This window comes from Candoia aspera, chromosome 1, assembly GCF_035149785.1.
Source record: "Candoia aspera isolate rCanAsp1 chromosome 1, rCanAsp1.hap2, whole genome shotgun sequence".
Lineage (NCBI taxonomy): Eukaryota > Metazoa > Chordata > Lepidosauria > Squamata > Boidae > Candoia > Candoia aspera.
Genome location: NC_086153.1, coordinates 296470480 through 296484099, shown reverse-complemented (window position 1 = coordinate 296484099; position 13620 = coordinate 296470480). Strand labels below are relative to the sequence as shown.

General features: G+C 37.2%; 1 protein-coding gene across 4 annotated transcripts in view; it reads right to left on the bottom strand.

Moving 5' to 3' along the window:
* The window catches only part of GPATCH2L (G-patch domain containing 2 like), a 56422-nt gene that overhangs the window by 18173 nt on the left and 24629 nt on the right, over positions 1-13620 (bottom strand). For 2 of the 4 annotated variants that reach the window (XM_063290147.1, XM_063290146.1), the window contains exons 6-8: positions 13039-13106; positions 11156-11210; positions 9146-9231 (exon numbers count right to left, since the gene is read on the bottom strand). The exons of 1 other annotated variant lie outside the window; for it this stretch is intronic. In XM_063290147.1, coding sequence (XP_063146217.1) covers positions 9146-9231; positions 11156-11210; positions 13039-13106 — 209 coding nt within the window. The remainder of the gene's footprint in view (positions 1-9145; positions 9232-11155; positions 11211-13038; positions 13107-13620) is intronic. One more of the 4 variants, XM_063290148.1, reaches the window with a different exon arrangement.

Here is a 13620-nt window from a genome sequence, read left to right as displayed (position 1 = left end):
AACTCCTTAATCTCACAACACATGGACAGACTTAATCACTTTCAACTGGGAAACTGTGAGCATCCTGAACCACGCCAAATCCAAAAACACTAGAGAATTCCTGGAAGCTTGGCATTCAGACAAAGCAGCCATCAATAGACACATAGAGGTAAACAACATTTACATACCATTCAAAAGAGACAATAGAAAAGCCAAAAGACCAGGACACCTCCTCACCAGCAATCAACACCCACGTAGGCAAAGATTAACACTAGGATTAACACCAGATGAACAATCAAACAGCACAATATATCCTAATCAAGGAACTATTAACTCAGTCAACCAACCAAGCAGCAAACGACAGCCCAATCAAGGAACTCCCAAGGAGAGAACAACACCTCCACCAACACAAGCTGGACAGTATATAAACAGAGAGCAAGGCCCACTCCCTGTTCGCACTGAAGATGTTGCCTAGCCTGGTGATGAAACGTCTGCAAGAAAACAAGAAGGCTCAGAGAGCACCAAGGATTCCACATTAAGAGTTATTAAGAGATCTGCAACATAAGTTTGCAAAAAGATATACAGATTTAAATTGTTTAAATACATACACACAGTAGTCTGAATTTGCAACTATATAAAAAGTCTATTTCTGTGGAGTTCTTGGTGCTCTCCGGAGCAGTGGAGTGGAGGTTTGCACTGAAGATGTTGCCTAGTCTGGCAATGAAATGTCTGCAAGAAAACAACAAGGCTCAGAGAGCACCAAGGACTCCACAGTTCAAAGTCTATTTCTATTGGTTGTACAAAAGTATAATAATAGTTTTATTTTACTTAACCAATGCAATACAAATTGTCTCTCATGTGCAATATAAAATTATTCTTGAAAATAACATTTCTATAACCAAATTTAATTCCATACCTAAAATCCAACTGGAACATAAACTTTTGTTGGTTGTTAGATTTTATTTGTGTATGTATTATATTGTATCTAATTCATATACAAATAAAAAATAACAAACAATAAAATATAGATATGTAAATTTATTTGAGGTGACAGGAACAAAAGGACAGTAAAACATTTTTCTTTGTTCTTATACAGTCTATTCTGCCAAGATTCAAAGAAACGCTGTGATGCAATGAGTAAGAATTTGACACTGTACACTCAAGATGACCAACTTATAGCCAGTTGTCAACAACCCCGATTCTAGGCATCTCATATGTCTCCAAATGCAGTAAATAGGTTATGCTGGCAGATTCTTTTCTTATGTAAAATGTAAATGTAAAAGCCGCCCAGAGTCACTCACTGAGATGGGCAGCTATAGAAATCAAATAAATAAAATAAATAAAATAAAATAAAATAACAGGATATCCTAGACATTAATGCCCTGTGATATTTTATGAAGTGTGCCAACCAGGCTAGACACAAAACACAAGGCTTATACCACTTCTGGCCTGCATCCTAAGTGGTCCTCAGTATGACAGAATGCATCTCACGCTTACACTGTGTGAAAAATTAATGCACAGTCTCCAGCCTACACTCTATCACCTACTTCTGCTATCCACAAAGTAGCAACAGCAGCAATGGCTGTTGACTACAAGCATATTTTCAATTCAGATGTCCTCTTTTCAACTGTAAGGAAGGAACCTGATTGTTTAGCACAATAAGAATTGGACATTCCTATAATTAAAGCATTTTGATTAAATTTAAGCCTATTTGGTCTATCAATGGATATGCTAAAGAGCAATGGAGATATGCAGGGGGGAGTTTATTCACTTTTCTGATAATTAATTAACATTTTTACACTATTGTAGAGAACTAGCACACTTGTAGAGAACTAGTACACTGCGAACTGTAGGGTAGAACAAACAATGCCACAGCATTGGGCCGGAACATCAACAACATCTCTGAACAATGTGTAAGATTCACTTCTTAGAAGTTACGTTTAGTTGCAACTAACACTCAGAATGATAATCACACAAAGTATTTCATTGGAAGTAATAAATAAGTTGTTTCTTAATGTAATATTGAACCTGAGCAACAACAATAAGTTTTCAAAAGATCCAAGATACATATCCTTTAAATCTACATAGTACAAATGCAGTTGAAGGGTCTTTAATTGTCTCACAATCAGAAAGCAGAGTAAGACACTTCAAAAATAATTCTATCTTAATTTTCTACCAGAAAGCATCCAAAGCAGGATTGAAATATTTTAAATAACATGAACAAATTATATGAACTATACTAATGGAATTGCACTACAAAAGGGTGTAATACAGGATAACCACTTGTCTTTTAAATAAATCATTCAGCTATCTTCATGGACAGGAACCATTAAGAAGAAATACTTCCTATCAAGGGTATTGGACTGACACCGAGACAGTATTCAGCTCAGCTATTGCTGTTGTACACACTGCATCCACAGCAGGCAGCATAAAAGATACCTTTTTTAAGCCTTGAGGTACCACCTGGGGCTATTTCTGATGCCTTCAAAGGTCAAAGTTAATAGTGAGAACAGAGATCTTCTACCTCTTTGAAATGACACCAGATAGCTGAGCAACCATGTCTGATCTGCACACAGCAGATAGAAACCAGTGCAAGTCGTTCATCCAATCAATCCAATAACCACATATTTGTATGGAAGAAATAGCTCATTATACAGCATAGGCAAGTGCCCAGGTATAAAATTACACCCAATTCAAAAGCTTGTCTACTTCTGAATGGCAAATCAAACGGCCTAGTGAAACAAAAATTCCACCTTCTTCTCCCTGCCCTTTAACTCAGCCATTCAAAGCTAATAATCAAAATGTATGGGTAATTAACCAACAATTACCCATGTGATTAATTCCCTCCAACTTTGCAGCATGTATTGCAGTACCAGCATCTAACTGACCCACCTGCAGGGACAAGTAAAGAAATGTTTCCTCTGAGTGGCTAAACAATATCTTCCTTAAGACTGGAGATATTTTCTGGGGGTATTGAAAAATATGTTACACCTGGCTCAGTACAAAGGTATCTTTCCCATGGATTCATTTCATTGTCTCCACTGACAGAGCCAAATGTTCCTATTATCTTCACCCATCTTGGATCCAACTGACCATCCAGTGAGCCCGAATTCTTACTTTTCTGTGTTCTTTGTGTTAAGGATCTCAACAGACACTGATTCTGCTTGGGAATTTACCAACGATTAAGCACTATATACTGTAAGCCAAACCTTAAGCTTTGGCTCACTGGTTGTGTAAAGGAAAGTCGTAATCACCCTCAAAAGGGGGCATTATATTACTAGACAATATTCAATATCATTGGGGAAAAAATCAAGTCTGCTATCACAATGCAGTTCATATACTTGAAACTGAAAAATAATGCAGAGAAGAGTTCTCAGGCCAACTTCTTCATGTTTTCCTCTACAGAGCACAGTCAAAACAGAAGCTATGATAGGCAAGCATGATTAGTAAATGCTTTGTGCCCTTAAAGAGCAGCTATTACAGGCATGTGAAGAGAAGGAAAGGAAACCCCTGAGATGCTGTTCATCACATGCCTCCCGAGAGGCAGCAGGCCATTAAAATTCCATGATGTAGAATCAAAAACAGCCTGGGAACAGCCAGGAGGCAATACAGCAAATTAATATACCAACCATCTCCAGGGAAGGAGACAAAAAATGCAGAAAACTCTCTTCACTTTGCAAAATAAAATTATACTACTAATGATAACAGTCACCAGACATACAGACACAGACTATTTCTAATGATGGGTGTGGAATTCCCAGTGCTGCTTCTAATGCTTTGAGAGAAGTCTCAACACATCACAGAAAGAAATCTAGAAAAGAAATCTTGCTATAGTACAATTTATACAGTCTTTTAACTGCATCTTCCAAGAAAACCTCAACAGAGCCATCTCCTTGACACTAAAGAGCACCTCCTTGCACACTCATGGCTCCACACCCAACAATCTGGCTGGCGGCTCTGTTTAAATGAAGCAGTGGCTTACCAGGTAGTCACCACATTACCAAAATGAACGGAATCATAAACCATTTGAGAGGCAAAGTAAATACACAGCTCCCACCCTCCAGAATCTGCTTGACAATAGTACTTCCAGTAGCATAATACCTCTGCAAAGGCAGAGACAGAACTAGCAAAACAATGGCAGTCTAACAAAATAGGGAAGCAATCTGGTAGGACCGAGTTAGGATAGACAACTGCAACCAAAACTAATTGCCGTTTCTGAAAGTTGTTTGTTGATGTTCTTTCACTTAGTGAAAGTGGAAAATCATTCACTTATTTAAATGAGAAGAGCTATGCTAACTATAAAGAGAGTTCTTTGGGGAAAAACTGACTTTATCTAAAATTGAATAATCTGTTATTCAATTTTAGATAAAGTCTAAAATTATAAAATTTGTTATAAAATTGAATAATACTTTTAATTGAAAATTCAGATTCTTACGGAAGAGATTAATGGAAATAGAATATGGTAGGTGTACAGTGATGGGTAAGATGCAACAAATTTGGAGACTGAAATTTGGTTAATAGAAGAAGAGGATTAGTGCTACACAGAAGAAGTATAACCAAGTGACAAATGCACAAAGGTGTTTGTGTCTCCAATTCTCTGAAGGCAAGTGCAAGGCTATCCAGAGTAGGTTGTTTATCCAATTTCCAGTATGGAAATCAGGACTCCACTGAAGCGAGGGATGTATATGATTTATCAATTGGAAAAAGAGAGCTCTGAAATGTTCAAACCATCCTGAACCTCCTCTGGACCATACAGTTCTCTTCTTGGAAGAGGAATTGTCCATCAAAGCCAAATGTCAATTAAATCAAAATTACCTGATATAGTTATGTCATTATGTTTTTGAATTAATTTGTCATTTCCATTTGCAAGTGTTAAATTGATACAGATGACATAAAAATGTAAATTATGTAATTATTCAAATGACATACATTTACTGTAGTTGCTAGTTTAGGAGAGACAATATTCCTTCTAAAACTCCTCCTTAATAAAACTAGGCATACTGAGTTAAATAAGAAACGATTTTCCACTGTCACCAAGTGAAAGAAACATGAATTAAGAATGCATTATGTTTCTGGCTTCTCTGTACATGTTAAAATGCCTCATATTTTACCTGATAATCAAAATAAAAATTCTAATCTTCGTTTTTAGACAAGTTTCAGAATACAGAAACACAGTACTGTGATGCTGAAGAGGTAGAAATTGCATAAATGTTTGTGCTCTTAAAAATTATATTATGGTTGCACATAAGCTACTTATGGGTCAGACCCCCAGTTGCCTGTAAAGCAATATATAAAATCCAATTTCTCTAACAGACTTTAGTGGAAGTCCAAATGGCTTGACCTCTCTATCAGCTAAATGCTGGAGATAACTCAGAAAAATGGGAAGGATGATGCAGACCGCTACCCAAGCTTGGGAAACCATGTCTTGTCCTTGACTACCATGCCACAAAATTGTTATTCTTCATAGACTCACAGAGTTGAAAGGGTCTATTTAGATCATCAAGTCCAATACCTCCTCGATGCAGGTATTCAAATTAAAGCATCCTTTACAGATGCTTAATTTCTGCTTGAATACATCCAATGAGGGAGAGCCCACAAAGTCCCTGGAGAACTACACTGTGTGCACAATTATTAGGCAAGTGAGTATTTTGACCATATCATCATTTTTATGCATATTTTCCACCTCCAAGCTGTATAAACCTGAATACTTATTGGATATAAGCATATCAGGTGATGTGTATTTGTGTAATGAGGGAGGGTGCGGCCTAAGGAGATCAACACCCTATATCAAGGTGTGCATAATTATTAGGCAGCTTCTTTTCCTCAGGCAAAATGGGCCAAAAAAGAGATTTAACTGACTCTGAAAAGTCAAAAATTGTAAAAAGTCTTTCAGAGGGATGCAGCACTCTTGAAATTGCTAAGATATTGGGGCTTGATCACAGAACCATCAAACGTTTTGTTGCTAATAGTCAACAGGGTCGCAAGAAACGTGTTGAGAAAAAAAGACGCAAATTAACTGCCAAAGATTTGAGAAGAATCAAACATGAAGCTACCAGGAACCCATTATCCTCCAGTGCTGTCATATTCCAGAACTGCAACCTACTTGGAGTGCCCAGAAGTACAAGGCGTTCAGTGCTCAGAGACATGGCCAAGGTAAGGAAGGCTGAAACTCGACCACCACTGAACAAGACACGTAAGTTGAAACGGCAAGACTGGGCCAAGAAATATCTGAAGACAGAGTTTTCAAAGGTTTTATGGACTGATGAGATGAGAGTGACTCTTGACGGACCAGATGGATGGGCCTGTGGCTGGATCAGTAACGGGCACAGAGCTCCACATTGACTCAGACGCCAGCAAGGTGGAGGTGGTATGGGCTGGTATTGTTAAAGATGAGCTAGTTGGACCTTTTCGGGTTGAAGATGGACTCTAAATCAACTCCCAAACCTACTGCCAATTTTTAGAAGACACTTTCTTCAAGCAGTGGTACAGGAAAAGGTCTGCATCTTTCAAGAAGACCATGATGTTTATGCAGGACAATGCTCCATCACATGCATCGAAGTACTCCACTGCGTGGCTAGCCAGTAAAGGCCTCAAAGGTGAAAGAATAATGGCATGGCCCCCTTCCTCACCTGACCTACACCCTATTGAGAACTTGTGGGCCCTTCTCAAATGGGAGATGTACGATGAAGGAAAACAGTACACCTCTCTGAACAGTGTCTGGGAGGCTGTGGTTGCTGCTGCACAAAAAGTTGATCATCAACAGATCAAGAAACTGACAGACTCCATGAATGGAAGGCTTATGACTGTTATTGCAAAGAAGGGTGGCTATATTGGTCACTGATTTTTTGTTTGAAATGTCAGAAATGTTTATTTGTAAATTTTGAGTTGTTTATTATTCTCACTTTAAGAGATGAAAATAAACAAGTGAGATGGGGGAATTTTCGTTTTTCACTTAGTTGCATAATAATTCTGCACACTAATAGTTGCCCAATAATTGTGCACACATAGATATGCTCCTAAGAAAGCCAAAACTTCACTTTTACTTTTTTAAATATTCAGGTTTGAGGTTTATTAACATTTTGGATTGACCGAGAGCACTGTAGTTGTTCAATAATGAAATTCATCCTCAAAAATACAACTTGCCTAATAATTGTGCATGCAGTGTAGTTCCACCCATCCTATCTTCTGCAATTTTCTCTCACATCTATGGTTCACTTCCATCATATAGGATAACCAAATCTAACTGCAGAGCTTGACAGAAAGAAAGAAACTCTTCTGAGAGAAACTGGACCTGTGAGAAACTATAATTAAAACTATGGTTCTAACTGGTTCCACTGACAAACTCTTGCAAAACTTTTTCTTTCCTCTGGAGCAGATGTTATTTCTTCCAAAGTAAGGAAAGGGTATAAGATCAACTCTTAAATACACATTAAGGGGGGAGGGATCTTCTTTAACTTTCTGAGAAACATCAAGTAGACATTTCGATCACAGAAACTCCACTAACTAAATCTTATGAAATTCAACACTAAGCATAAGTATTAGTTGCAATATAGCCTTTATATCAAGTACATAGCAAGCTTTAGTCCTAGAAAAGTCACTGCATAGTAACACACTGCCATAAATTCCATTTGTTAATGACTTTCTGCTGCAATGAAGCCCTTTCCTTTCGGCTGTTGCTTTAAATGTTTCTTAAATTTGGCTAAAAGTATTCTCATTGTAATTTTTTTACCGTTTCCTCAGCTGTGGGTGGGGGGCCACAATTTCCTCTGTCCTTGAAGATTAGCTGTCATGGGATAAACACCTAAGAGTAACAATCTCCATCTCAGGACTGACTTTGTACTGCAGACCTTATAGTAATTTTATTAAAAATTAAAATTGCACCAATACAAACTAATACAAACTGTAAAGAAAAAGAGAAAAGAAAAATAGAAGGTGTACAGAAGGAGAAATAGAAAGAAAAATAGAAAAAAGGAAAAATAAGAGTAGTAAAAAAAAAAAGAAATATATAAAGAAATTACTTCCCCCTTCATACAAGTATAAACAATTTTAGTAACATCACCTTCTCTTCTTCCCATAACCAAATTCTTACGTATAAACAAATCCTTAAAGCCTTGTGATTTCAATCCTGATGTCAGTAAAAGTCCATTAAGGGTTACCAGAGGTAACAATGTATCTATTTTAACCTTGATCAAATAAACCAACTTTATATGCCTTCCTTTTACTTCTAACAATCTTGATCTTTAGTCCCTTCAAATAATGTCCTAAAACTTGATTTCATTTTTTCTTTGTCCCTTCTCACAAAATTCTTCAAAGCTTTAACAAGCCTCTTTTGTAAATCCATTATAGGAAGATTATCCAAGTCATTCTCTTGGTTTCTTATTTGTATATGCCTTTTAATTATTAAGACATCAGCTGGTTTCTTTTGTATGTCCAGTGTAACATCTTTTTCGATGTCGTTCTTGTAGCCTGTCATTTTTAAATCCACTTTCAAATCAGCCTCAATCAGGTAAGGAAAGGAAGGATGCAAACCCAGTGTCCTTAAGGCGCTGACCATGGTTTGAACAAGATGGCTATTCCCTCATCTCCCAGAGCTCTAGACCCACTGAAGACTTGTCTTGTCTTGTCAGCTCTTCATTCCACTGTGGTTGGCTCCGCTTTTCATGGAGCCATCTTCAGTCTGACATTTCATCCCCAGAAGTTGTACTGCAGTCCTTATAGATTAAAACATCTAAACTAATTCTTGGATGTTATTGCTTCTTCCCTATCTCTTGGTTTTTGTAACATTCTGTCAGCTGAACAGTTCTTTAAAACTGTACATATTTTGGTCAAATAGACATTATGAATATTTGGCTGGCTCCAATAAAGGTATACTCTAGGTATGGACTTTCATCCCCATGGAGTAACGTCCATGAGTATGATTGTGTTTCATTATAGTGGTGTACTTTAGCGCTTTCTTATACAATGCTGCTTTCACTTTTGTAGCTGTTGTTACTCATGTGTTTACTTTCAAGATTATTATCCATCTTGGATATCTATCTAAGACTCTCTTTAGAGATGGTAGAAGTGAAATGTTTTGGACAAATACATGTTTTTAGACTTATATATCCTAAAGCCAACAAAGAAATAATATCATTCCCTATGATGTGAAAGCAGAGCATGTGATTACCTGGCTGAGCAGCGTGCCGGTGAGCACCTTCGGTGTGAAGCATCAGCAAGAACATCCAAGGAATACAGTGGAGATAATGGATTGAACTATAAATTTAAAAGAGAGTCAGTTAACAGCATGCCAAGTTATATTACCTGAATAAAGATGCTTGAATTACCTTCATTCAAACCTACACAGTGTATGGCCATTTATGGTATCATCCAACAGCAGGGCAACTCTGAGCCCATTCCATATCCACCAATTGTACTTCTAACATACCATCCCAAACTGAGAAGCAAGTATTTTTCTTCTGTTTTAAGATAAGGAATAATACATCTAGAATTGGAATATATCTTCACCAACCCAGATCTCCAAGAAATCTCCAAAATACTGAGAAAGACTGTTCGTTTGGATATTAACCCTGTTCTCATTTGTACATGGTTTCCTACATCTCAGCTGACAACCTTATCATGAACCCTGAGAGCTTGAAAACCAATTGCATAAACGCCACTTTAATATTACAAACAGGACATTGACATAACATAACAGCAGAAACTGTTATTAAAAATGACATAAGGAACTAAATGTATTAGCTTTACCAGCAGAATAAATTATTTATCAAAAACCATTACAAAGGCATTTATTATTTATTTATATGAACTATTGGAATACCAAAACTTATTCACAGATAGTTTCTCCTAGAACACAATAGAGCAGCAACTGAAATTCTTTTAAAAGCTGTGAGTTGTTCAAACATTAAGCAAAGCGTGTGGCACAGCCCTCCTTGGATTGAAGTCGATAGAGTAGCGTATTCTAGTATATTAAAACTTTTTCTGTGTGCATATATTAGAAGCAATTTACCTTAGATATTTCATCTGATAAGACATATTCATATGGAGATTTCATGATGGGAAACCATTCAAATATGCAATTCCTAACTGCCTTGCTTAATTTTTGGATCAACTCAATCTTCAGAAATGCCTTTTGACAAAAGACAGTGGTGAAAAACATAAACTGCAATAAAACAAGATCATATTTTGAACTCTATCTTCATTAACGTCTGCAAATTTTAATGTTAAAGCCTCTTACTATCTCCTTCCAAATTAACTTTGTAATCATTTAACATGGTTTCCTTCAAAAAATCCTTCTTTTATCTTTGAATACAACATTCTTCAATTGCTACAGGATCTTTCTATAAAAGCCAAGGAACTGAAAATAGTAACACAAACAACTAGTAAACAAAATGTTCAGGACTATTGTAGTTAAATAATCACATTAAATTAGAATATTTGCTCACAAAGTCTAATATCTAAACATATGGTAAAGAGGATACTTCCCTCAGATTCACAAAGGAACCCTCCTTTCATTTGCATCTGTCTACCTTTCTGTCTAAAAAGTACAAATTCACCAAAAAAGGTCTGATAGTAGTAGCTGAGTTTCAACAGTCCTAGGCTGGTAAAACAAAAATGAGTTCTGAAAAAGAGTGGTTGGTAAAATGTTAACATTATTCAGAGTGAAACAAAACAAGGGATTGGTATTGAACAGGGACAAGCACTGTTGATTTAAAGCTGAAAAGGAGAGTTGCTTTTCCATTAAAAAAGGAAATATGATTTTACTAACATCAACAGTCAGTGAACTAAACTACTCTGCACACACTCAGAAGTGAATTAATTAACACTTACACAGGTATAATTTAGTTGAAATTTCAAAATCAGAGGGTGATTAATGTAAATATTCTATGTTTGTAAAACAGTATCTGAACTAAAATACAAATCCTCTGTTTCCCTGCTTCACAATTGTGTGTAAGAAAGTACTAACATGGCTGAAGATGTAACTATAAAATATGGTAAGAGAAAGAAAAAATAGGAGACTGTATAGAGGCTGAAAAGTCATAAATACAGGAGAATTGACAGAAACATGCAATTAACATTTGCAGCTAAAAAGAAAATTGCAGAAAGCTAACATTCTGGGGTACTATTTGGTACAAGGAGCCATAGTGGTCTGCTGGACCAAAAAATGGGGCTGCCTTACCTCTTGCACCCAGGCTGCAATGTGGAAGAAATTGGAAGCCAGCACTTTGTTCTTTCTAGAGAGATAGAAATCAAATGAGAGAATATACAAAGTAGAGCCAGCTTACCTGGTTGCGATCTCTCATTCCCATTGATGGCAACCAGAAACTAGAGCGAGATGGTAGGAGAGATGAAGTTGAAGAGAGCAGGAGAATAGAGTTGGAAGAAATGAAGAAACAAGGAAAAATTGATGCACAAAGAAGAAGAAGATTAAACATCCATGTAAGGCAGATTTGCTAAAATTAATTATAAGACAATAGGAATTAATCTAGATATTAATGGATGACAGGAAATTCAATCCAATAAAGCACATCCAAGGGAAACCACATCATCTTTTAACACTCATTCAAGATTACAAATACACTAACTTCCTTTTAGAAAGAGAAATTTTAGTATATTGCCCATCAATCAACCCAGATCTGTGATTAGGATGATCTAATGCCAGGAAAAATATTATTTCAGAAATCCTGAACATTTGTTAGCAAAATAAAATTGTTACTACTAGGGTATCCTTTCTATTATAACTAAGTGGCTATGCTATTTATTCAAGCATTGACACTTCTTTTATTAGATTGTGTTGGGCTTTCATGCATCTTATAACTGCACATTACAAAAGACTGAAGTATATGATTCAATTAATGGGGAGCAGTCCAATAGCCATTTTTAAAGGGAGTGGAAAAAGGAGAGGACATGCAGTGTCAATACAGAAGGGCAAATACATTATTACTTCTTCAGGTGGTAGCTTCCTATTATTTATTTATTTATTTAAATTTCAAGGTTGCCCGATTCCACGACGACTCTGGGTGGCTTACAATTAAAAGGAAAACAACATATATCAAAGAAAAAGAATACAACTGACTAGAAGACAGAACCAAAAACCAAAGGGGTTCAACCACCATCCTAATCTAAGGCCCCTGGAACAACAATCAGGTCTTTAACAATTTGCAGAAAACCAAAAGGACTAGAACAGTATGGATGTCCAGGGGGATGTCATTCCACAGGGCAGATGCTATCACCAAGAAGGCATGCTTTCTAGGTCCTGCAAGGTGACACTGCTTAATCAATAGGACCCAGAGTGTGCCCTCTCTAGCTGACCTCACTGAGTGGGCAGAAACAAATGGACCCTCAAGTAGCCAGGCCCTATGACATGAAAAGGTGATAACCAGCACCTTGAATTGCCAACTGACAGCCAGTGCAGCTCAAAAGCAGCAGGGACATATGTGTGGACTGCAACCCATATATCACTGGCCACACCACTGCATTCTGGACTGTTGTAACTTCTAAGTGGTTTTCAAGGGCAATCCCATGTATCGCACATTACAGTAGTCCAATCGAGATGTAACCAAGGTATGAATGACTGTCTGAAGGGTCTCCTGGTCCAGGAACAGGCACAGCTGGTGCATCAAAAAGACCCCAGATTGCACACTAGTCTTGCATAGGAAGTGCAACCCCATTAGAAACTAAAGATGCAGTGTCCCCAGAATTGGGGTGGGTGGGTAGTCAAACAAACAGAGCCATTGTTTGCGGAAATATCCCTTCCAGCAACCCTGTAAAATGAAGAACAAATCTTATTCTATATTATGAGAAGAAGCATCCACAGGATCCGATGCTTTCATATATGCAGGCAATGCTATGACACACATACAAAAGGGTTGGAGCTTGCAGTGTGATACTGCTTTCATCATTTGCCCCTGCTTCCCCAAAACTCCCTATGGATGCCTCCATGGATGAACTCTCATATTTGATCTATGACCATATATTTTATAATAAACTTAAAATTATGAACATTTGCTTCCTGCCCATCCCCAAGTTCTAGACCTTTATCTACTGTGCCCAGATGCTTACTCTTTTTGGCAGGAATCACCAATGATGTGGCTAATCCTCTCAGTACCCATTGCACTCATGATGGTCTCCTGAAACACAAAGTAAGAGGGGGAAAGACTAAGGCTGAAACTACACTGACTCATTTACTGAAGCCTAAGTCAACCTCAACTAACTATAAGTAGAGTGGGGAAGAAGATTGTTTTAACCCAAAAAGTGCATGCAAGAAAGCTTGGGGGAGAAGGGGAGAGAAAGAGGGAAAGAGGACAAGTGTGCATTAAGCTCTATAGTCTTTTGTGGGATAGGAAACCATTTTCAGATTTTTCAGTAACAGTTTCAAAATGGCTGCCATAAAAATGGGGTTAATCATATAAAACAGTTCCCATAAAAATGTGGACATTTTAAAAATGAATTAAATTGACACAATAACATCACTGTTTTCCCCCAGTTCATTCCCACATATACATTGTATTTTTTGTATACATACAAAAATACTGTACACACACAGCAAAATTAAGCTTCTGTGATTCCTTTCTGGGAGGAAAACTAAGGCCACAAGACTTGCTTCAGTGCCGCCCACCTTCAGGGAAGAATAGCAAAATTGCC